Below are 23,269 nucleotides of genomic sequence, written 5' to 3' on the forward strand. Positions count from 1 at the left end.
TAAGAAACTTGAGGTTCACATAAAGTTCACTGAAAGAATATGAGTTGGAAAGGAAACAGCAGTCTCAGAGTTTACAACCTTGTAAATGCTACCCCAAATGTAAAGAAGAATGGTCTGAATATCCGGATATGGAAAACATTCTAGTAAGAATCTGTGGCCAACAGCCACATGACCTGAGGAAATAATGAACCTCTCTTGGAATCATTTCCATCCAACTATAAGAGTTGATGGTTGAGCCTATAAAAAAAAATAAATATTCTTTATAATAATACCATTTTGAAAGACATGATTTAAAAATATATCAAAATGCTCAGCTAAAACGGATCATGAACAGTAAAAGTGTATCTTGGTGCCTGGACGAAACACTGGGTGAAAATCGTAAAGTCAAGTCCAATAGTTTGCACTCCACTTGAAGGAGGCAAACTTCAAGAACATGCTCTCTATACAGCGATCCACTGTATACAGGAAGGGTACTAAAATACATAATGGATGGAAGATGTATGAAGAATCGGTAATCGCCATCATGACTTCCACATCACCATAAGAAAGAGAAGCAGGACTGGACATGGTGGCTCACTCCCATAATCCAAGCATTTTGGGAGGCCAAGGTAGAAGGACTACTTGAGGCCAGGAGTTCCAGATCAACCTGGGCAACATGGCAAGACTCCAACACAACAAAAAATTTGTAAATTAGATGGGCATGGCAGCACGTGCCTCTAGTCCCAGCACCTGGAAGGCTGATGTGGGGTGTTGCAGGCTACGGTGAGCTATGACTGCACCACTGCACTATAGCCTGGACAACAAAGCAAGGCCTTCTCTCAAAAAAAAAAAAAAAAAAGGAAAAGAAAAGAAAAAAAAAAGAAAGGGAAGTAATGCAGTAATACAAGAAAACAAAAGACAAGAGCCAATGGCCTGGCTTCTCAGCAACCTACTATAAACTACTGGCAGCCTCAAACAAATTGGTCCCTCCCCACATCAAATACTGAGATTGATGTGCACTAAAGTCTTCCTTGAGGGCTGGACTTAGACAGCAAATGGGGCAGTCAAAATGGTCAAATCCTTACTATTGTTCTGCATTTGATATTAATGTCCTGAAGACATTTTCATTCACAATCAAAAATTTTACTACAGTAACTGCTATCTTCTTCTCATAGACATATTTTAAAGTCTTATTCTCTGCACTTTTACATTTTAATTTCTACAGAGCAAAATAAACCTGAGACATGTAAGAAATACAATTTTAAATATGTTAAAAGGTAAGCAGCTTTAAAAAATCTATCAGTTCTTTCACAAAATAATTAGATAAGACTCAGGGTGCTTTGGGTTAGTAGGTTGACTTTTAAAATAAATTTCATTTCTACCCTTGTGTGTGGCTACTAAGAAAAGAAATTCCACAAAACAAAAACAAGATAGGTTGTACCTTTCTTAAGCTGGATATTAAGCCTCTTGCCTATTTTTTTGGTGTTATAACCACTGCTTACAGTCGTACTAAATACATTCTGAGGTGCCGAGGCTGGAGCGGATGGTGGTTTTCCCGAGGGGTGTGCGCTATGAGGTAGTCGTGAGTGAGAGTCTATCTGCTCAGGCGGGTGGTTCAGTCGGGGTGCTCTCTGTACCGTGTGAAGCCCTGTACTGTTCACACTCCTGTTGTCAATATACTGGCTGTCAGGGCTAAAACGGCTTGAATAGTAATTGTTCTTCTCACTTTGGGATAGTTGTTCATACTGCTCTTTATTTGCTGCAGGAACCACATGGAACCAAATGATGGGTGTACGCATGGCTTGGCGAAACATATGTTGTGCTCTGGGTTTGAGAAAGAATAGAAAATTAGCAAATTAAGACTGGCAGACTAGAAGATATTATGAGCTTAATTAAGTATACTAATTAAGCAATAAGAACTGACAGGCTGTTGAAACTGAAAAGCAAAATTCTAATAACCCATTTATCAATCAAGTTTGCAGCTCTGATCTATGAATAGCTGTTTCTTCAAATATAAATTTCTCATTCTCTCAATAAAAATAGAAAAATTATCTACAACTACAGATAAAATTCTGTTCTCTCAATTGTAAATCATTAAACATGTTTTAAGTACAACAGAGGTATTATAATTTCAATAATAGAAACCAAATGGAACCTTCTCTCGACAACATTGTCTAACACAACCTGTAGACATTACAAAATACTTTCATTTAAGTTTTCAAAGAAAGAGCTTTATAATTATATTTAGAATCTTGGATTGGGTTAGATGTGTATTTAAAATTTTTAAAATACACACACACACACACACAAGACTATAGAAAGTAACTATTAATTATTTATTAAGCTGGTATATGTAAAAATCTCAACAACAGCAATCCAGGCTCAATAATTCAAAATGTTAACAGCTGTGGGTCACAGCGCAACCATACAACCAGCCTGGGAAGCAGCTCTTTCTCATGCTGGTTCCCTGGTCAGGACCTCAAGTTCTTAAGAGTTCTGTTTCCTCCTGCCTTGTTTCAAAAGAACTGGCCAACTTTTATGTTTTTCATTGACTAAGGGCCTGAATCAAGATAAAGTGTATCTGAATATAATCCAATATTGTTCTGAATACAACCTCAAGCAGATACAAACAGCTTCATCTGCTTGTTTGTATCTAGAGAAACTGTGCGTAGCAAAGGTGGACGGGTGAGTTAAAGTATGATAAAAATGGGCACACTGTCAATTTTCCAAAAGGAGAGGAACCAGCAAAATTGTAAAGTTGAAATGGGGGCCATACTACTTAAGAAGAGCTATATCCATCAGAGGACATTTTGAAATATGGTCTAATGGTATTAATTACTTTGAGTATGTTTAAATTTTTAAAAGCTAATGGCAGAAAATATTCCTCTCCAGTATACAGACTGAGATCACAGACATGTTTGAAGCATTTCAAGTGACTGCACTCTGTCGTGCCTAATTCAAGTAAGAACCGAAGTGCAGCGAGCACACACTTACTGTTCAAATCTTCTATTTCGAAGGTCGCCATCATTAATCCTGACAATGCAATCGTTCTCATGAAAAAGATTTTCATGTTCAGCTTTACCACCTTTCTCCAATCGTTTTACTAATAACCCCAGGGTTCTGGAACATTAAGAATGCAAATGATTACACATGTAATATCTCCACCATGCATATTGCCCTACCACTTTAATGCTGTTATTATATTTACAAAGATTTCCTTACAAAGGAGCATGTTAAAATCACTATTCATACATTTTTAAACGACAGACAAAAACCACAACAGTTTAAATGACATGTAAAAATGCATCCCTTACATAAATGTAAAAAATCATTTTCTGGCTGGTCAGTATTATGTTTCGAGAACAAGCTATAACACTCTCTCTGTTTACAAATGCCCCAAACAGAGCCCACCTAATGGTTGAGTGGGTATTGCAGTGTGGAGGATGGATAAGCATGTATTTTTGAATGGCTTGGGCAATTTTCTGTTTTAAGCCAGCTGGTACGCTAGCTTAAAGGACGACTGCAACTCCCATCTTTCTGTGAAAGTAAAGGTAATGAGGAAAAGCTAACCTCATTGCACTGCAGGTTTGAGAATGATAATAGGAAAGATTTCAGAAATAAAAGAGTTTCCGTGCTTTGCATTTGAATTTGATAGTGCTTAGTACTGTGAATTTCAAAACCTGTTAGGTCTCCCAAAAGTAAGTCATTTATTGTCAATACTCCCATTTGGAAAAACAAATGACCCAACAGAAAAACGTCAGTGAGAGGGTCAAATAATGCCAATCACCATTCATCTCTTCCATATATGTACTCACTCAGGTTGAAAGAAAAGTGTGAATGACCTTTGAGAGACCCTCTACTTGCTCTAGAACACTAACTTCATAACTGACAGGACATTCTATACAGACTGGGACAAATAAGAAATACTTCTTTAAATCACAGTATAAGTGACAGGGGTCTTAACCTAGCTCTGATTGCTGTTATTTCTATTTTTTAGTCTTATTTTATTTTATTTATTTTTGAGATGGAGTTTCGTTCTTGTCGTCCAGGCTGTAGTGCAATAGCATGATCTTGGCTCACTGCAACCTCCACCTCCTGGGTTCAAGCGATTCTCCTGACCCAGCCTCCTGAGTAGCTGGGATCACAGGCATGCGCCACCATGCCCAGCTAACTTTTTTGTATTTTTAGCAGAGCTGGGGTTTCACCATTTTGGCTAGGCTGGTCTCAAACTCCTGACCTCAGGTAATCCACCCACCTCAGCCTCCCCAGGTGCTGGGATTACAGGCGTGAGCCACCGCGCCCGGCCTGACTGCTGTTAATTACTTGATGGCTGACATAAATTTTGTATCATGATATTAAAATTTTTATATGAACTTATTCTTTTTACTTCCAAAATTTGTATTTTCTTTCATAATCCTAATAAAGAGACAAAAATGCCTAGACAGGCACTAAAATTGAGAATCTAGCATAAATTAAAATTGAAGACACCCTAATTTTCAAATAATGTCTATATGATTTCCAAGAGAATTACAACTTGCAGTCATCTGTGTATGTTTTCCAGTAGAAATATACCAAAATAGCTGCTGCTTCTATACTTTTCCAGTAATTGTTGTATCTGTTCCATGGGCATTTATCATATTCTTCTGTTATATACATACTTTATCTCTATTAGTGCATTGTAAGCTCCTAGCAGACAGAGAACATAAGATTCGGCAGTTCAAGCACTGAACTAGTAGTAAGGTCTTGATAAATGACAACTGAATGAAGGCATGATTGAGGTTAGCTGAGGCAAACAAGTCTATTTCTATAAGCTTTTTGCAAAATAGAATACAAGTGAACAGAACTTAGATTCAGATCCTTTCTTCATGAAAGTATCATTTCTACTAAAGATACGATGAAACTGAAATAAACTCAGGCAAAAGTCCTATTTCACTTGTTATTTTGCAGTTTAACATTTTTACAATATTTATAAGGTCACTGATTAATTTCATTCTAATTTTTATTAATAAATATAAGGTGGCATTATACTAGAGTCAAGCCTATCAGCTTGCAAGAATTGTAATTTTAGCAGTTGAGAATCAGCACCTACTACTGTATGAGTCTAAAAATATTAGTGACTAGTAAAAACAATATTATGTAGGTAATATTTAGTTACTTATTATCATTTATTGCAGCTATATAAAGACATAAAATTATCTCAACTCAAAGGTAAGAATAAAGTACACTGATTTACCTTCAGGAGCAACTTAACTCTCAGTTCATATTTGGGAGAAAGAGATTCCATAATATGCCAAACCAAAAATTAAGTTATTGTTTAAATGTGATCATGTCCATAATTTATCTCCCTAGGATTCCCTATTGTTTGTTTCTATCTGCAACTGAACAAAGTGTTCTATCATAGGAATCAAAGGAATTACTGGCCGGGCACAGTGGTTCACACCTGTAATCCCAGCACTTTGGAAGGCCGAGGCGGGCAGATCACCTGAGGTCGGGAGTTCAAGACCAGCCTGACCAATATGGAGAAACCCCGTCTCTACTAAAAGTGCAAAATTAGCTTGGCATGGTGGCGGGCACCTGGAATCCCAGCTACTTGGGAGGCTGAAGCAAGAGAATCGCTTGAACCCAGGAGGCAGAGGTTGCGGTGTGCTGAGATCGCGCCATTGCAACTCCAGCCTGGGCAACGCGAAACTCTGTCCAAAAAAAAGGAATTATTAAGATATTATCTATGATTCCAATGAATGAGGAAGATTAATACAAGAAATTAAATTAAATCGCAGTTATTGGTACCACTAGAAAATGCAGAAGATATCTGACCACTTCACTTTCAAAGAACATCTTGAAGGAAACGATGTCTCAGTCACCCACAGGTAATCACAACAGAACCACATGTGAGGTGCCACAGCTGTAGTTAAAAGCCACCACTATAAACCAAACACACTTTGGAATGTGTATGCTTTCAGTCCTTGCAATAAAAATACACCCTACCAAGACTCACTCCAGTTAATGAGTTTTTAATTGGTGAAATCATAAGCGATTTCTCAATATGACTGCAATATAAATACAATATTACTGCAATATAAGTGACTAACAATTAGTATGTTTTTATGTATTATATTTTGTGTAATCTAAAATAGTCCATAGAAAATTTTTACAAAAAAATATATATAAACTATCTTCAATGGAAATTACTTAGCAGTTAATTAGCACTGATCATTTATTTAAATTTATAAAGCTATCTTGGATACATCCTTTCAGTATTTATGACAACTTAAAACAGTATAACTTATAAATCCTTTCACTTTAATTTTTTTTGAGATGGAATCTTGCCGTCACCCAGGCTGGAGGTATACTGGGCTCAATCACAGCTCCCTGCAAGCTCAAACCCCTGGGCTCAAGCAATCCTCCTGCCTCAGCCTCCTGAGTAGCTGGGATTAGAGGTGTATGCCACGACCCCTGGCTAGTTTGTTTGTTTGTTTTGTAGAGTTGAGTTCTTACTATGTTGCCCAGGCTGGTCTTGAACTCCTGGACTTGGCTTCCCAAAAGTATTGGGATTACAGGCTTGAGCCACTGTGCCAGCTGAAATCTATTCTTTAATTCTAGAAGTAACATTAATAATTTTTTTCAGATAAGTAGATGAATAGATTTATATTCATCTCATAATTTTTCTGTTTTAAACCTATGTGTTTTTTTCTGGTAATCATTCTAGACTAGTAATCCAAAGTAAAAAAGCATGTCGTGTTCCATTTCTTGAATGGTTGTCTTTCTAAATAAGTCCTCATCAATGGCCAAATGCATTAGTAATCCTAACATACAGTAGAAATTCTACAAATCATAAATACACCGCATACGTACAGAAAATATAATGGAAATTTATTAACTGAGGCTTTAGCAAACAACATTGTTGTAAGTTATGAAAATCTCAGATTCCTTTTACTCAGTACTAGAGACCTGATGGGGGGCTGGGAGTTAGAGAGAGGAAGAAGACTGCAGAAGAGAAAGAACATCACCCTGACTGACACAGCAAGAGACCAGGGAATCAAGGGAACAGACTGAATCAAGGTGAAGTTAGTAGCCTGCTGATTTCTAAGTACTTAACCACACTATTAGAATCATTCTCTCAAAAAGAATGGATTAATTTAAAAGGAAAGTGGTACAATCTGCAAAATTATCTCATTTACTCCACTAGGTGAAAATGATTACAAAGGAATGGGAATGAACTATCAAAAGAAAAAAAAAAGTCACAAGAAAATTGAACTGATAACAGCTAGACTGAGAATGAAAAGAACCTCTGAAGGAAATCAAAAGTAGTAAGAAGAGACACTTTCCTGAAAAATGTGTGCTCGCAAGCAGATACATTTCCATAGCCCTCATTTGCAACTTAAAGCTATATCAAACAATATAATTAAAAACAAATTTTAGGGATATATTTTGTAAACTCAACTAGAAATCAGAATTTGTTCTAAAGTAATAAAGAACCAACTGCCTATGGTATGGCTGCTGCAACAGTTTTATTAGAGAAAGTAATCAAAGCAAATGAAGTTCTAGACATTTTGGCATGTCAGTGTGCTGGTAGAGAACAGTGTCCCTTCTTGGCAGCTAATACCAGAATTCCTTATTGGGGCAACCATGTTCCATCCTAAGAAGAAACCACTTTGCAAAAAATAAAAAAGGTAGGTGTCAGTAAAGGAGACATTGGAGTAAACTGTTTGGGGAATGGTTCCAAGAGCAGAACAACCCCAGATTGGTTATGCTAGGACAAAAGACATAAGAGAAAAGAGTTGGGCATTTATTAGTGGAGTGGTGCAGATTTAAGAAGAAATGACTATAGGGTTTAGGGTTATGTGAAACAGAACCTCCTCTACCTTCCTTATGAATCTAAGGTAAACCCTACTTGGCTTTATGCTTTTCAAGCAAATGGATTTTTCCTGATGGAGGTGAAACATCCCCAAATCTATTCCTCTTCTAGTTTCCTATATTTTCTTCAAAATTTGAAAAGAAGAAAACACTACATCTGCTGCATAAAAATATCACTTCTGAATAATTTTCCTAATACAAAAGTATGTTACACGCATATTTCTTTCAAGACTTCATCGTTTTTGAACAATGTTTCTTAAAAAAAGAAAGACAAGCAAGGGTACAGTAGCACAAAGTGAGCCATTGAAATGCTGCATCTTTGTACATGATTTTGGATGCATAATTAGAATTTAACTACTTAGATTATATTAAGGATTACACCACTACATTTTTACAAGGTTCATTAGCCTAATTATACACTTAATTAAAACAAACGCAGTCACACATGTTAACATTTTCAATTCTAAGTATAAATTACAACCAATGATAAAACTGAAAATAAGTAACAAATGTTTTATTGACATCCAAATTGGCTGAGTAAGTCTGAGTTTTGCGTTGATAATGTAAACTACCACAACTGCCACCCAGCTGTATGGAAATGATTATAATTCATCTTAATAAAGGTTGACACAGTATAAACATCACAACGGTAGGGAAGGCAGAATATGAGTGGGCAGAATAGGGTCTCATCAACAAGAACCGCTCAGCTCCCTGAGTACAGCCCATGGGGGCCAGCAACTACCTACATGAGCCCAGAAAGTACTGCCACTGAAAGCATGAACACCGAAAGGAGAACGTTTAAAGGAATGCCAAGTTAAAACTTTAAATCTTAATTTTAGAAAAACTTCAATGAATGAGATAAATCAGGCCAAAAAGGTAAATAAACATGGAGAATTCCTTTAGATTAGAGCAGAAATCACAGATGTCATATTGCTATATATAAAGAGACATGATTCATGTTAGTGTAAACTGCAACTTCTCTCTCTAAAACCAATGCGTATGTTATAGTCCTTTATTATAACAAATGAGTCTGCAGCTGAGAATGCACAATTGAAAACTTTCGGACAAAAGACTATTGATTCAGCAAATAAAGTTAAATTGCGTTTTTTTCAAAAGTAATTAAATTAAAATTAAGTACTCAAAGTTCAAGAGCATATTTATTCTCAGCTATTTCGTGAAGTTCAAATTGACTGTAATTCTTCATTAGCGTATGTACCCAATTAACTAAACAAATGTGTATTGGGATTCTCAATTTTATGAAATAATAGTAAATTTTCTCCCAGATTCATGATATAAGAGGAAAATGATCACTTTCTCTCATTGGGTAGACTAATCACTACCTACCTAGACAACCAGAATACCAAGCACCACAGGAGGGAATTTCAAGGTACATAACAAAAGATAAATTGAGTATAAAATCTCTTCTCAAGATTTGATCATTCTTATTAGCTGCCACTGCCAAGGACCTTGCTAAATGATTTACATATATTTTCTTATTTAAACCATACAAAAGTCATGATTCCTATCCTTCATATGTAAGGAGTAGGGCTAAGTGAAGCTAACTTGCCCAAGGCCACACTACGTAAAAATTACTGAGCGAGGTATCCTTATCCAGTCCTCACAATCCCCGTGCCAATAAAACGAGGACAACATAAGGTCAAGTCAGTCACTGACTGACACAGAGAGGGAATACAAAATTCCCAACTCCCAATCTGGGGAAAATAAATTCTGTTTTCAATACATAATAGAGCAAAAAATGATAAAGAATATCTTAGATGAACAAAAGGGTATAACAAACAATATAATTTTTGTGTGTGTGTGTACACATTTAGTTTCATTGTAACAAAGCAACTTGTACACTTTTTTTTTTTCTGTTTTTTTGAGACGGAGTCTCACTCTGTCGCCCAGGCTGGAGTGCAGTGGCGCGATCTCGGCTCACTGCAAGCTCCGCCTCCCGGGTTCACGCCATTCTCCTGCCTCAGCCTCTCCGAGTAGCTGGGACTACAGGTGCCCACCACCACGCCCGGCTAATTTTTTGCATTTTTAGTAGAGACGGGGTTTCACCGTGGTCTCTATCTCCTGACCTCGTGATCCGCCCGCCTCAGCCTCCCAAAGTGCTGGGATTATAAGCGTGAGCCACCGCGCCCGGCCTAACTTGTACACTTTTAACGTTTAAAACTGAGCATCATCTTTCCTTTCCAGTGAAACAAAAAGAAAATTTAAAAATAAACAGGAACAAAATTACAATAGAGAATGGCAATTCCAAGTAAGATCCTACAGGTTCTGCTGATTCCCCCATTGAGTGGCAGGGCTCAAGTCATCATTAGGAGAGAATTTATTTTAAAAGTGTCATCTTAAACGGCAAGGATGTCTTGTCAAATATCACAATTAAACATGCCAAAGGAGAAGCCATGTTGTCAAAATGCCCACTTAACCCACCCAAACATCTCAAACCCACCCTTTGCTGACCTTCTGTAACCCCATTTTTTTAAGTTTTTTTTTTTTCTTTTTTTAAACAAGAGAAAGTAGACAGATAACACGTTGGTAAATGCTAACTGTCCATATTCACATAGAGACACAGTGTACTCTCTGAGCCCAAAATACAGAGAAAGGAGGAAAAAAACTAGAATTCTATGCACTACTACCCAGGGGCCTAGCACCCTCCAGCTTCCAGCAGAGCGAAGGGAGCAGGTTTTTCTTTTTTCCCACAGAGCTCGGTGGTGTTGATTCCATACAGTTTTTGTTCAGACAGGAAGGGATAAAAATGACAAACAATATAATTATAATCATGTAAATCTTAGTTGAGGGGAGAGGGAAGCTCAGATTCTGCAGAATTAAATAGATGAGTATGGTATGTCTCAAGACCATCCAAAGATGTTTGACTACTAGTCTTGTAGACAGAGAAACATCAGTTTATATTTGAGGGGGAAATTATTGAAGACATGAATGCAGGATGTAAAAAACAAACTTTTATATTTCAGTGATTTTCTGAATATAGATTAATTACACAATACAATCTGCATATAGATTATTTTAATCACCTTCTAATTAATCTATATTCAGGTTTAAATAGAATGCAAATAATACTTATGAAATACATATTTTCCAACAGGGTCACTTTTATTTCAACTCAAAAACACAAAACATTAAAAATATTCTCTTAGTGGCCAGGAGTGATGGCTCACACCTGTAATCCCAGCACTTTGGGAGGCTGAGGTGGGTGGATCACTTGAGCTCAGGAGTTCCAGATCAGCCTAGGCAACATGGGGAGACCCCGCCTTTACCAAAAATACAAAATATTAGCCAGGCATAGTGGTGTGTGCCTGTGGTCCCAGTTACTAGGGAGGCTGAGGTGGGAGGATCACTTGAGCATGAAGATCCTGCCACCACACTCCAGCCTGGGTGACAGAGCGAGACCCTGTCTCAAAAAATATAAAGAAAGAAAGAAAGTAAAAAAAAAGAATAAATCAATTTTAAAAATAAAAAATATTCTCTTAGAGATGTGATTTCATTTTTCAGCTTCATGATGGAATTTATGGACAATAATGTAACTAAGCAAATAAATAAAGAGGGGAAAAGTCATAAAAATAAACTTTAACACAGAAATTGATGAAGCTTTTTCCAAAGGATGTGGACACTTCACCTAATATTCTGAATATTGTATTGAAGATAAACAGATGAAAAAAATTATTTGGGATAAAAATCAAAGTTAATCAGACAAATCAAATGATGATAAATCTGTAAAAAGTTGAGAATAAATTAATAAATAAGATATCTGCCAACATGAGTCAGTAGCAGAAAGCCAGCCCTACACCCAGAGTCCCTGCATTTCCCTCACCACCATCTTCACAGGGCCTGATTTTCTAACTGTGAAACTTTAGATTTTTCCTTAAGTCTTATGATTGACAAGTAGATGTTAAGAAAGATTGTTCCGTGAGTACATACTACTAATGAGAGTTTGGTAAATGGGTTTATATGGTTTTTTCAACTTCCCTTCTTCCTGAGAATCAAGGGCATGCACTGCTAGGAATTAATATGTAGTTACAATAAAAGAGGCTTTCTTATCAAACAGTAAGTGGAAATCAAAATCCTGTAGACTCTTGTTCCCCAGAGATATGAATAGAAAACAGAGGTTTCATCATGTTGGCCAGGCTGGTCTTGAATTCTTGACCTGAAGTGCTCCGCCCGCCTAGACCTCCTAAAATGCTAGGATTACAGGCGTGAGCCACTGCGCCCAGCTGATGTTTCTCATTTAAATCAGGAGGAAATGAAATGATATGGGTGAAATAAAAATTGATTCCAAGGTAATGAAACATTTTAGGTAAATGTTTTTCTACTAAGAAAATAATTTAAAAAAAGGAATCACCGAAGTAATGAAACTGTGAATGAACAGTTATAGATGAGGATCAGTTAACTTTGTTTTTGAATAACATACAAGGAAATAACTCAAGAAAAACATTATCATGGGGAAGATAATATTGTCTCTCTACCTATTTGTCTCTATTTCTAAGTATCAGCAGGTAGTCAACTAAGGCAGGGGTTGGAGGATGAGCTAATTGCCATTAATGCCCCTCATTGAAAACCAATATTCAACTTAGTCTAGAAAATAGTTTTGAAAGTAAGCAGTGCAAGATTCTTATTTTAAAAAACTTAAGCCAAGTCATGGTGGCTCACGCCTGTAATCCCAGCACTTTGGGAGGCTGAGGCGGGCGGATCCCTTGAGATCAAGTGTTCCAGACCAACCTGGCCAACGTGGTGAAACCCCGTCTCTGCTAAAAATTCAAAAACTAGCCAGGCATAGTAGCACACGCCTGTAGTCCCAGCTTCTAGGAAGGCTGATGTAGGAGAATTGCTTGAATCAGGGAAGCGGAGGTTGCAGAGAGCCAGGATCTCCAGCCTGTGCGACAGAGTGAGACTCCGTCTCAAAAAAACAAAAAACAAACACAAAAAACCAACAACAACAAAAAAAACTTCATCACACATCAGGCCATAATAAGGTCTAAATGGCTGTAAAAATCTCTCTAACATTAACTTCACAAGCTTACATTACTGTTTTCCTTAATGACATTTGATACTTGAGGTGGTCTGGGTTATGTTCCTTCTCTTCAAAATATACAATTGGTATTCTGCATTATTCATTAGATGCTTTGACTTTGAAAATCTAAATGAGAAAGCAATACTGACATGTATTTGTCACTTTTATAAAAGTAAGTATTCAGCAACTGTTATTCAATTAGTTATCCTCCAAAATTGAGAAGGCTCAAGAATGACTGGAATTTTATATAAGGGAAGTTATCTTGGAAATTTCTACTTATATATCATGAATATATATTATTGTATTCCTACTAGATATATGTGCAATTTCTTAATTTCACTTAATTTCTTCCTTCCTGCTACACTACATTGCTTAATTTGCTCTTGCACAAGCCACCATGAAGTTGACACAGCTACCTTTACAAGCTATCATCACATTTAAAATCATCTTCCACAACGAGCCATTTTCAGTTACCTAATTCAGACCATTCTTCTCCTGTCAGCTCACAGAGCACCTATTATATAACTATATCAACATTTATCACATAATTATAATTGTGTGATTTCTTGGCTATCACTCCATCTAGACTGCAAATCTCTGGAGGAAGAACATACTCTGTTCATCTCTGTTTCCTAGCGCCTAACACAGGGATTGTCACAAGAGAAATGCTTGGAAAAGTTTCTTATGAAATAACAGGAATCCATTTCTGAGCATTTCTGAGAATGAGGAAGGTGGGTATCTCTGGGTTTTTGGAGATTTGTATCTGTCAATCTGAACAGACCACCTACTTTTTCTCTCCCATTATTAACCCAACTATGAGGAACCATGACTATCAATTCCACAAGGAAGCTTAACCATGTAACACAGGTATTGGAGAATCACAAACTATTTCTGTAATGCTTCCATATGAAAATTGGTGATGCCTAAAATGAGGTTATAAAGAATCTGCTTTTCTTAAATTTCTTTGTCTCTTTGAAAATCTCTGTGCCCAACTTTCTTCATTAAGTGTCAAACTAATAGGGCTTAAAAATGACTCAGCTATAAAAGAACTTCTAGTTCTGCAAAGACATACTTGTTTTCTTGAATCTGTTTGGTTATCAAAACTAAATGCCATGGTAACCAGAAACTGTGGTGGATTTTGTGAATGCCTTCCTTTGACTTAATCTAGATAGTAAGTTTACTTTTCCATCTTACTCTCCTTTTGCTTTAGGCTTTTCATCTGCTCACTTTACCCTAATATCCTTTCACAGTGAGGTAGAAAATACACAATAAACGACAGAAAATATAATAACATGTAATTGAAATGCTGGCTCAAAGTTGGTACAGACACAATTAAATCTCATTTGTGATGAGTTATGTTTCACAGGCATTTTAAGGCATATGCATATTGGGAAGCTATAATCCATGCATTTTACCTTATCTTTTTTTTCCTACTCAGGAAAGAAATGAAAACAAAATTTAACTTTTGAGGTAATTTAGAACTCAATTTCTTACATGAAATAAAGGCAAGGCCATGTTGAAAATAATATTGTTTATAAGTTATTTGAAGAAATATTAATGCTTCTCTCAAGTTAAAAAAAGAATTTTAAAGAGAATTAAAAAGTAAAAGCAGCCACAACTCTGTGAATATAACACCACTCGAAAATTCAAGGTGAATTTTATACCTTGTTATATAACACTACCATTCAAGCCTCATTCATATTCCAGCAGAGTTCTAAGTCAAGTTTCAGCTTTAGAACATTGCATGAACCATGAGAGATGAAATCTGAACTCACCACAGTTACTTACACGTAACAAGAAAGTACTACCATTGCTCAAATACTCATTTTAAAAAATAAAATGCATACTTTAATCCCACACATCTATCTTTTACAACACCCTAGATGCCTGTAATTACTTGACAACAGTTTAAACTATGTTCTACGGTCTCAGTCACTGCTTTAAGTCTACCCTCCAACTTCCCCACTTTTTCTCACCATGTAAAGAAAGTTAAAATTAAAAGAAAAAAAAATAAGGTGATAACGATAAAAGAAATAAGTTAAAAATTAAAAAGCCAAAATAGTTCATAAATATATCTTCCCAGGTAATCATTAGAGAGCAAGTAAGAGAAGATGCAATTAAATTAAACAAGTTAAACATGCACAAGTTCAGACTCATGGGAAAGGATGCAGTGCACCTCACTTGTCTATTACAGAGGTCTGCCAAGCCTTTGTTGGAAAATCAGTTCATACTATTTGAATACATTAAAACCAAAAATATCACAACAGTCCTTTCACACACAAAAAGGAACAGAATCAAGGAAACTGATATAACATTTGAAGTTTTTAAGGACACATGTTCTGTAAAGTAATGAAGTTGAGATTAACAAACAGTACAACATTTTTAGACTCTTTGTTCAGAAATCTATGGCTTGCCTAATTTTTTAAAATTTCACATTAAAGGTTTTTAACAATAAAAAAACTCAAAAAACTGAAGAACTAAATAAACACAAATTTAAAGATTAAATCAAATTTAAGTCCTCTAGATAATTTTTATTGCATTAAGCTTTCCCAAAAATACTGCTTTTAAGCTCTCCTTAACGTTGCAAATCCATCTGGAGTTCTGACTTCAAAGTTCATCATCAATTTACAGCAAAGTAAAATGTTTGCTTGAGTGTGATGAACAATAAATTTATTAGGATAATTCAAATGCAGTTTCTTCACGTTCCTGCAAAACCTCTCTTCATCAGGCTAAGTGCTTTCTGTGATTATGACATATATATAGGAATGAAGAAGCAGTTGCCTCCAAATGAGAATGTTTCCTATTAAGCATATGCTAAGTCAACATCACTCTCTATCTGAGCATAAATGAAGATAAAACACTCTACATTATGATTCAATTAAAAACCTCCAAGATACGTTACCTGCCGCCTCGAGCACTGAAAGGCACTACATGGATTCCCAGAGGCCCTCCATCGTTGGGGACTTCTACGAGCTTTACCATATCACTGTGAGACAATGATGAATGAGGGAGCATGAACGTGTACTGTAAACAAACCAAAACCAAAACAAAACAAAACAAAAAACTGCAACAACACAGACACACAATAAACAACAAAAGAGAACAGAACAAAAATCCCACCAAGTGCACAGGCATATATATACATATTCTGGAATATAAGCATGGTGATGAAGGCAACATTAAACACTACATACCTGAACACTAGTCTGATGGCATGGAGGGAGAGCAATCATCAGAGATAACTACATTAAAATGACACAGAACATTTCTCTTGGACCGACCCTATTCTTCTGTGTAATACAAGTTTATGTCTTTCAAGTCAAATCTTTAGACTTACACTGAAACTCTTCCATCCCAACACCTTTGTCAAGGACTCTAAAGATTAACTGAATAAAGATGTTGTGGCTACCAAGGACTCTAAAGATTAACTGAATAAAGATGTTGCAGCTACAGAACACTTTCTAATTTACAAAGTGCTCTTTTATATGTCACATCATTAATCCTTCCAATAATCCAATGACATCAAAGTTTTCACTCCTGTAAATGACAGCCCAAGGGAGATCACCATTGTCCTTACTGCTCACTACTTCATGACAATTCAAAGTCACTATTTCCCTAAACTGCTATAAGAGTGCTGCAAGTGCAGCTTGCAAAACTCCTTTCTCAAAGCCAACAGGCATCTACTACAAAGCAAATAATTTTCATAAAATTGCTCGTAATTAATTTTCTTTTTAGAAAGGGAGTCTTGCTATGTTGCTCAGGCTGGCCTAGAACTCTTGGGCTCAAGCAATCTTCTCGCCCCAGTATTCTGAGGAGCTGGGACTACAGCTATGAAGCTATTTATATTATATGACATAACATGAAGTTACTTCTATTACAAAACTATTCTGCATAAGGAACATAACCTTACATAACGTATGGATTTGTCAAGTCTATGAATCTTTACTATTAATAAAATAAAGCCTGAGTTTAATGAAAATTGGTATAGACAATGTAATTTTCTAAACTATTTAAATGAGATTTTGCTTTCTTTGTAGATTTTTTTATATATACATATTACATCAGAGGTCTAAGCAGTATTTACCTAACAACCAATATTTGGAAATAGTACTTCAATTAAATATCTACTTTAAGCCAGCTGGAAAACAATCAATTATTACCAGTGAATTTCACAAAGATCACAATATAATTTTATGTGATGGAAAATGCCAATTTTTCAATTATGTTTCTAATATAAAAACCTGAAGTTATCCTATGTACTATGAATGTCCTGCATAAAGACAGGAATATCAAACAAATCAAAATTGAAAATATGTGCACAGATTTAATCACATGCACTAATTAAAACAACATAAAAATTCTGCCATACTGCCAAATGGTTAAATGGATTTTTTATTACTTTTATTTTTTTTTACCAAATTTCATAAAATTCTATTTTGGATACCGATTATCCCATTTGAACACCTATCTAATCATTGGTTTGTAAGCTAAGAATAGCATAACTTCAATAAATTGATTTTATCTCACATTCTAAACAGAACTATGGCATGGCAAGTACTTTACTAAATGTAAATACTCAGCGTGCTGGCTGCCATACATTCAAACAACATCTGATCCTAGTGCCTGCTTCATCTCACTTCTCTTGGAAGACCAAGAGAAGACAGAATTAAGTACATAAGTGTCAATGTCTATATCCCCAACTTCTGTCCAAAGTCAAAGAAAAAAATCCAAAATGACTGCCCTCCCTGCTCTAAGCTACCAAGGAAAGAAGTCCTGAGAATGCCTACCATTTACACATGTCAATATTTAAAATAATCAGAACATCGGGCCGGGCGCGGTGGCTCACGCTTGTAATCCCAGCACTTTGGGAGGCCGAGGCGGGCGGATCACGAGGTCAGGAGATCGAGACCACGGTGAAACCCCGTCTCTACTAAAAATACAAAAAATTAGCCGGGCGTGGTGGCAGGCGCCTGTAGTCCCAGCTACTCGGAGAGGCTGAGGCAGGAGAATGGCGTGAACCCGGGAGGTGGAGCTTGCAGTGAGCCGAGATTGCGCCACTGCACTCCAGCCTGGGCGACAGAGCGAGACTCCGTCTCAAAAAAAAAAAAATCAGAACATTGTGGAACAAATAGGAGATTTTTCTTTGTCCTTTTATACTTAAAATCATTTTCAAGGTCCCTAACCTAGGACCTCCCTTTTTCATTAAATATCTTGAGAGATTCTATTTCTTCAAACAACAATAAATACATATATATACACACACACTATAATAATTAATGCTAACATGATCTAACTAGTTTTTCAAGTATGTCCGCAAATTTTTTCAATTTAGCAAAGTGAAGAACAGACACATGATCAAAATATTGACACACAAAGCAGTCTGAAAAGAGTTACGGTGTTTACAGTGTTGTTAACATGACAAACATCTTCAATCAAATACTATTTTATATTATAATTTAATAGTATTTGCCAGGGCATGAAACTCAGGACAGGTACACATGAACTTCCATGCTATACTGCTTACATTACATAATTAACTCAAGAGATGAAAGATGTTCTTTAGAAAAACAAATCAATGCACGGCATGTTTTTAACTAAGCACAAACATTCCTCATGCCATATGCTTTCGGAATACTTGCTGCAATTTATGATGCTACATGTATATTGCAAATTTAGTTGAAACCATCAGTAACTTACTCCAGTGAAAAGTTGGGTATATGCTCCAAACCCGTGTCAGCATGTCCAACAGGTTCAACACGACTGTTATCCTCTTCTGTCCCATCCTCATCCTAGAGACAGCCAACATAAAGAAAAGTACACTCTGTGTTAGGTTTCTTGCTACAATGTGAAAGGAAACTGGATAAAATGGGAGTCTAATAGGCATTATGATCGTGGTAACTGTTTCCTCAAAGAAGGATGACCTTTAATGATAGGATCAGTGTGTGCTGTAAAAAGCTAAAATTGAAAACAAGAGTCTCATGAGATAGTGTATCCCAGAAGGTGAATAAGATATGCTACTGGGATAAGGAAAGAAAACAAACAAACAAAGAAAAAAACTTATCTTTATGCTAATTTTCTTATCTGGTCATTTTTCATTTCTTTTCATGTATATTTTAGGAAGTAATTATATATTACTCCATTGTTACAATGTATTGATAAACAAATATACATGACATTGGAAATGCATGTCTGAAAACAGCTTCATACTCAAAACAGTTAAAACGATTATAAACCATAACCATTACCAAAAGCTTCAAAGTCATATTTCTCAGTTCTTGATTCCTACTAACGCAGCTTGTCAAAAGGAGCAGGCAGTGGTATAGTTCCAGATTTTACAGCCTTCATCCCATAAAATTTCACACAAAGTTACCCTAAGCCAATCGACTGATTATTTAGAGGTATCTGTAAAGTCATTAAGGTCTTAGCCATAATGGACCACTTTTGTTTACTTCTGTGCATGAAGGACCAAACAAAAAGACAAGCAAAAGTAACAAAGTACTCAGCCCCCATCCTCCTATGCTTCCTTTGACAAAGGCAGTATTTTGTACAAATTGCTCCAATGTGTTGCAGAAATTCAATAAGTTTGCTGGTGTTTACACATGTCAGTTTATTGAAGTTATACTATTCTTAGCTTACAAACCAATGATTAGATAGGTGTTCAAATGGGATAATCAGTACTCAAAAAGGTGCATGTGTAATAAACGTGGTAGTTCACAAAAATAAATGAAAAGCCACCCAAGAATCTACCTTCATTTATAATCTCGGCCACTGTCTTTTCATTAGAGAGTTCACTATTATTAATAGTTAAAAGTTGGCTTTTCAAAATCATTTGAATAATGATAAAGATACTTGACTGAGATCAATGGACTTACTAGCCAGATTAGAACAGTGAAGAGATCCTCAGATTCTCCAAACACAATGATGGAGACAGTCTCTGGCACCTAGTAGAAGCTTTGTAAATGTTTTGCTAATTAAAGTAAAATCATGCCTAGGAATCTCTGTGGTAATATGTTCCCCCAAATACAACTAAGTAAAATGTATTTAATCTATTTCTTAGAAGTTTATATGTATAATTTATGTATACATATAATTTGTTACGTATATCTTTTCTATTACATAAATTTAACAATGGTGATTTTATTGTGAACTTTTTTCAACATAATTCATAGGTGCACACATTGGAAACTTATTAAGCCACCTATATTAGGGCAGGAAGTCCAACATTAGAGAAAAATTTTATATTTTCAATCACGTTATTTGAGAGACTCACAGTAGAAAGGTGTATGCCATCAATAGGAACAACAGATAAGCAAGAGTTACAGGTTCAAGATACAATGTCAAACAGTATATTAAATCACTGAAGAGATACTAAGAGAAGACAAGGCAGGCAGTAAGGCCCAACTGACATTTCCTTTGCGAATCTATGAGAAGTAGAAACTAAGGGCACCAAACTTTTCTGTGAGTCATAGCTGTGCTCTATGCTTTCTGGATGGTGGAGCTCTGCATGAAGCCAGGCTATTTGATTGATGATGCTGTGTCTTGAAAGGCTCTAACGTGTACTTCTCAGTCATCTGTCTCATTTAAGCACCAGCACATAATACATTTCAAAGGTTAACCAGCATCTTGAACCTGCCTGAGAAGTGCACTTGGAATGTAAACACGAACTCCTAAAACTATGCTTTTCCAATGGGAGTGGGTGCAGGAAGGACAGCAAATGTGATTTGTTTATAAACCAGATGTAGGACACAAAAATAATCTTACACATTACAGATCTTTTTTTCAGGATTCATTAATAATTTAAGGACTACTGAAACGCCACCAAGATGTATCACCACTTGAAACACCTATGTTGCACTACGAAACAGCCACATAAACGAAATGCCCCAAACTACAATGATAAAACAGTCACTGATAATTCACACATTGTTCCCACAGTGGCCGTTATCAGGCATCTAAGAGCATGGAGAATATTATTTCATGAAGCTACATACAGTGTCCAGTTTGGATGGCAACATTCACTGCCCTGAGGCTGAGCTGCAGTTGCTGTGGAACCTCAACTTAGATTTTCCCAATATTTGGATGTGTAAATTATCAGATCCTATATGGTTTTATTCTGTTGTCTGGTACTTTTTTTTAAGCTGTGACTGAATGTAGTTACTTTTAGCAAGAACTATACACTGAATTCCATTATAACTACAGTAAACAAAGCTGTAATTACGTATGTCAAATCAATATTTAAGAACTATACAGTATTGGCTGGGTGAGGTGGCTTATGCCTGTAATCCTAGTACTTTCAGAGGCCGAGGTGGGAGGACCACTTGAACCCAGGATTTCAAGACCAGTGTGGGCAATATGGTGAGACCCCGCCTCTATTTTTTTCTTAAAGTAAGGAAAAAATAGAACTATATAGTATCAATTTAAACTAAACCACACCAAACAACTTTCAGATGAGACAATACAGTCATTTGTTTTTTTTCTTTTTCCTTTCCCTACTCTCCATTTCACAGCAGAGTACAGACATTAAGAGCTTGGGTTCAAGAGTTAAACAGACCTGGGTGTGAATAGCAATTCTATCATTTGCCAATTTTATAACCTTATGCAAGTCATGTACCTTTCCATGTTTCTATCCCTTCTTCTGTAAAATGTGAACAATAAAAACATCTTCCTTGGCTGGGCTTAGTGGCTCACACCTATAACCCCAGCACTTTAGAAGGCTGAGGCAGAGAATGGCTTAACACCAGGAGTTCAAGACCAGCCTGGGCAACGTAGCAAGACTCGGTCTTTACAAAAAACCTGGTGAGATAGTGCGTGCCTATAGTCCCAACTACTGGGAAGGCTGAAGCAAGAAGCTTGAGACCGGGAGTTCAAGGCTGCAGTAAGCTATGACCATGCCACTGCACTCCAGCCTGGGTGACAGAGTGAGACCCCATCACAAACACACACACACTCTTTAAAAACTCTTCCTCTTAGTACTGAGAGAATCAGTAAGAAAATCCTCCATATCACAAGCATTAAATGGTGCCTTGACACACAGTAATTACCCAACAAATGGTAATTTTATAAACATTATTGAAGACAGAAATAGATAATACATAATATAGAAAACATACCTTGATAAATCTTTTAGGGCAATTATGTACAAATATATGACATTTTAAGAGTATATACATGTATTCATCTATTCATACACTGTGCCTTGCAAAACAATTTAATATGAAACATATTACCCAATCAAATAAAAAACATACTATTTATAATTTAGAAACTTGCTGACACCTGATATTTACTGTGCTTTGCTATATACAAAATATTATCACTGTAAAATGTCTTTAGGACGAGTAAAGAAACCAAGAAAAAGATAACTAAATGCTATATACTATCAAGTGCATGGCAAGAAGAAGAAAACTCTATGGGGTGGTGGTTGAAGACATTTTCAGAGAGAAAGTAGATGTAAAAAAAGTAGGAGGGGTCTAGAATTTTTACCCTACCTGAAAGCTACAGCTTCATCAATGCTGGCAGAAGGCAGAAGATTCCTGGGTCACAGACAAAGAACTACTCACAACTCATAGCCACACCGTTAGCCAGAGTATCATGCTTTTATGTAGTGGTTCCTCAGCTAAGATTCTCACAAGGTGATGTGAAGAGGATCCAGGGACACTGGCACACACAGAAGAACCCTAGGCTTAGGGAACACGAATCTTTTACACAGACAGGGAGTATCCTTGCTTGCTGCTGTCGGAGGAGATCCTATGTCTATCTTGCTCTATAAACATCCTTGAAAAGATTGTCCACAATGAAGACATTTGTTCTGTTTTTTTATTTATGTATATATACCTCCTCCTCGTAGATGAGGCATCTGTACAAAATGCCAAGAGAACCAGAAGGAGTTATCTCCAAACTGCAGAGTTTAATCGAAGGATTGACAAATGATGTGGATGATTGCTAGCAGATTAAAACTAGGAATATTATTAACAAATGATCTATGATAACAATGCCTTCTGAATAGTGATATTAAATTCTACTAAAAGTCATATCTTCTACACTGAAAAAACAATTCAGTGTAGAACTACATGCTCAAAAAGATCAAGCATGAAAGATAAGAGAAATTTTGAGACTTGCAAAGAAGATCTTTATTTCCTTCGCATCAACACTTTCTTATATAAAGCTCTTTTTGGATGTGCTCCAGCAAAATCCAGAAAACACAATAAGAAATCAGTCAGAACCCAAGGAAAGTCCTAGAAGATGGGAGAAAGGGCAGTTTAAGGAAGCAGAAATCAGTTCAGATAAGAGCAGGAGGATGGAGACATCTAGTAAGTACATCTCCATGAGAAAAAAAGAAACTAATAATTGGTCTGATATCGTTCTAAAAGTTCTTTCACTCCCCTTTAGTTTTTCTCTTTT

The 23,269-nt window shown here is 36.3% G+C and overlaps 1 protein-coding gene across 31 annotated transcripts in view; it reads right to left on the minus strand.

The window, feature by feature from the left end:
- The window catches only part of PARD3 (par-3 family cell polarity regulator), a 712,145-nt gene that overhangs the window by 270,642 nt on the left and 418,234 nt on the right, over nucleotides 1-23,269 (minus strand). For 27 of the 31 annotated variants that reach the window (XM_055275119.2, XM_063638014.1, XM_055275120.2 and 24 more), the window contains 4 exons: nucleotides 18,566-18,657; nucleotides 15,771-15,854; nucleotides 2,974-3,099; nucleotides 1,421-1,803 (listed from right to left, as the gene is read on the minus strand). In XM_055275119.2, coding sequence (XP_055131094.1) covers nucleotides 1,421-1,803; nucleotides 2,974-3,099; nucleotides 15,771-15,854; nucleotides 18,566-18,657 — 685 coding nt within the window. The remainder of the gene's footprint in view (nucleotides 1-1,420; nucleotides 1,804-2,973; nucleotides 3,100-15,770; nucleotides 15,855-18,565; nucleotides 18,658-23,269) is intronic. The other 4 variants (XM_063638016.1, XM_063638015.1, XM_063638010.1 and 1 more) reach the window with 1 other exon arrangement.

The sequence above is a fragment of the Symphalangus syndactylus genome, chromosome 4, assembly GCF_028878055.3.
Source record: "Symphalangus syndactylus isolate Jambi chromosome 4, NHGRI_mSymSyn1-v2.1_pri, whole genome shotgun sequence".
NCBI lineage: Eukaryota > Metazoa > Chordata > Mammalia > Primates > Hylobatidae > Symphalangus > Symphalangus syndactylus.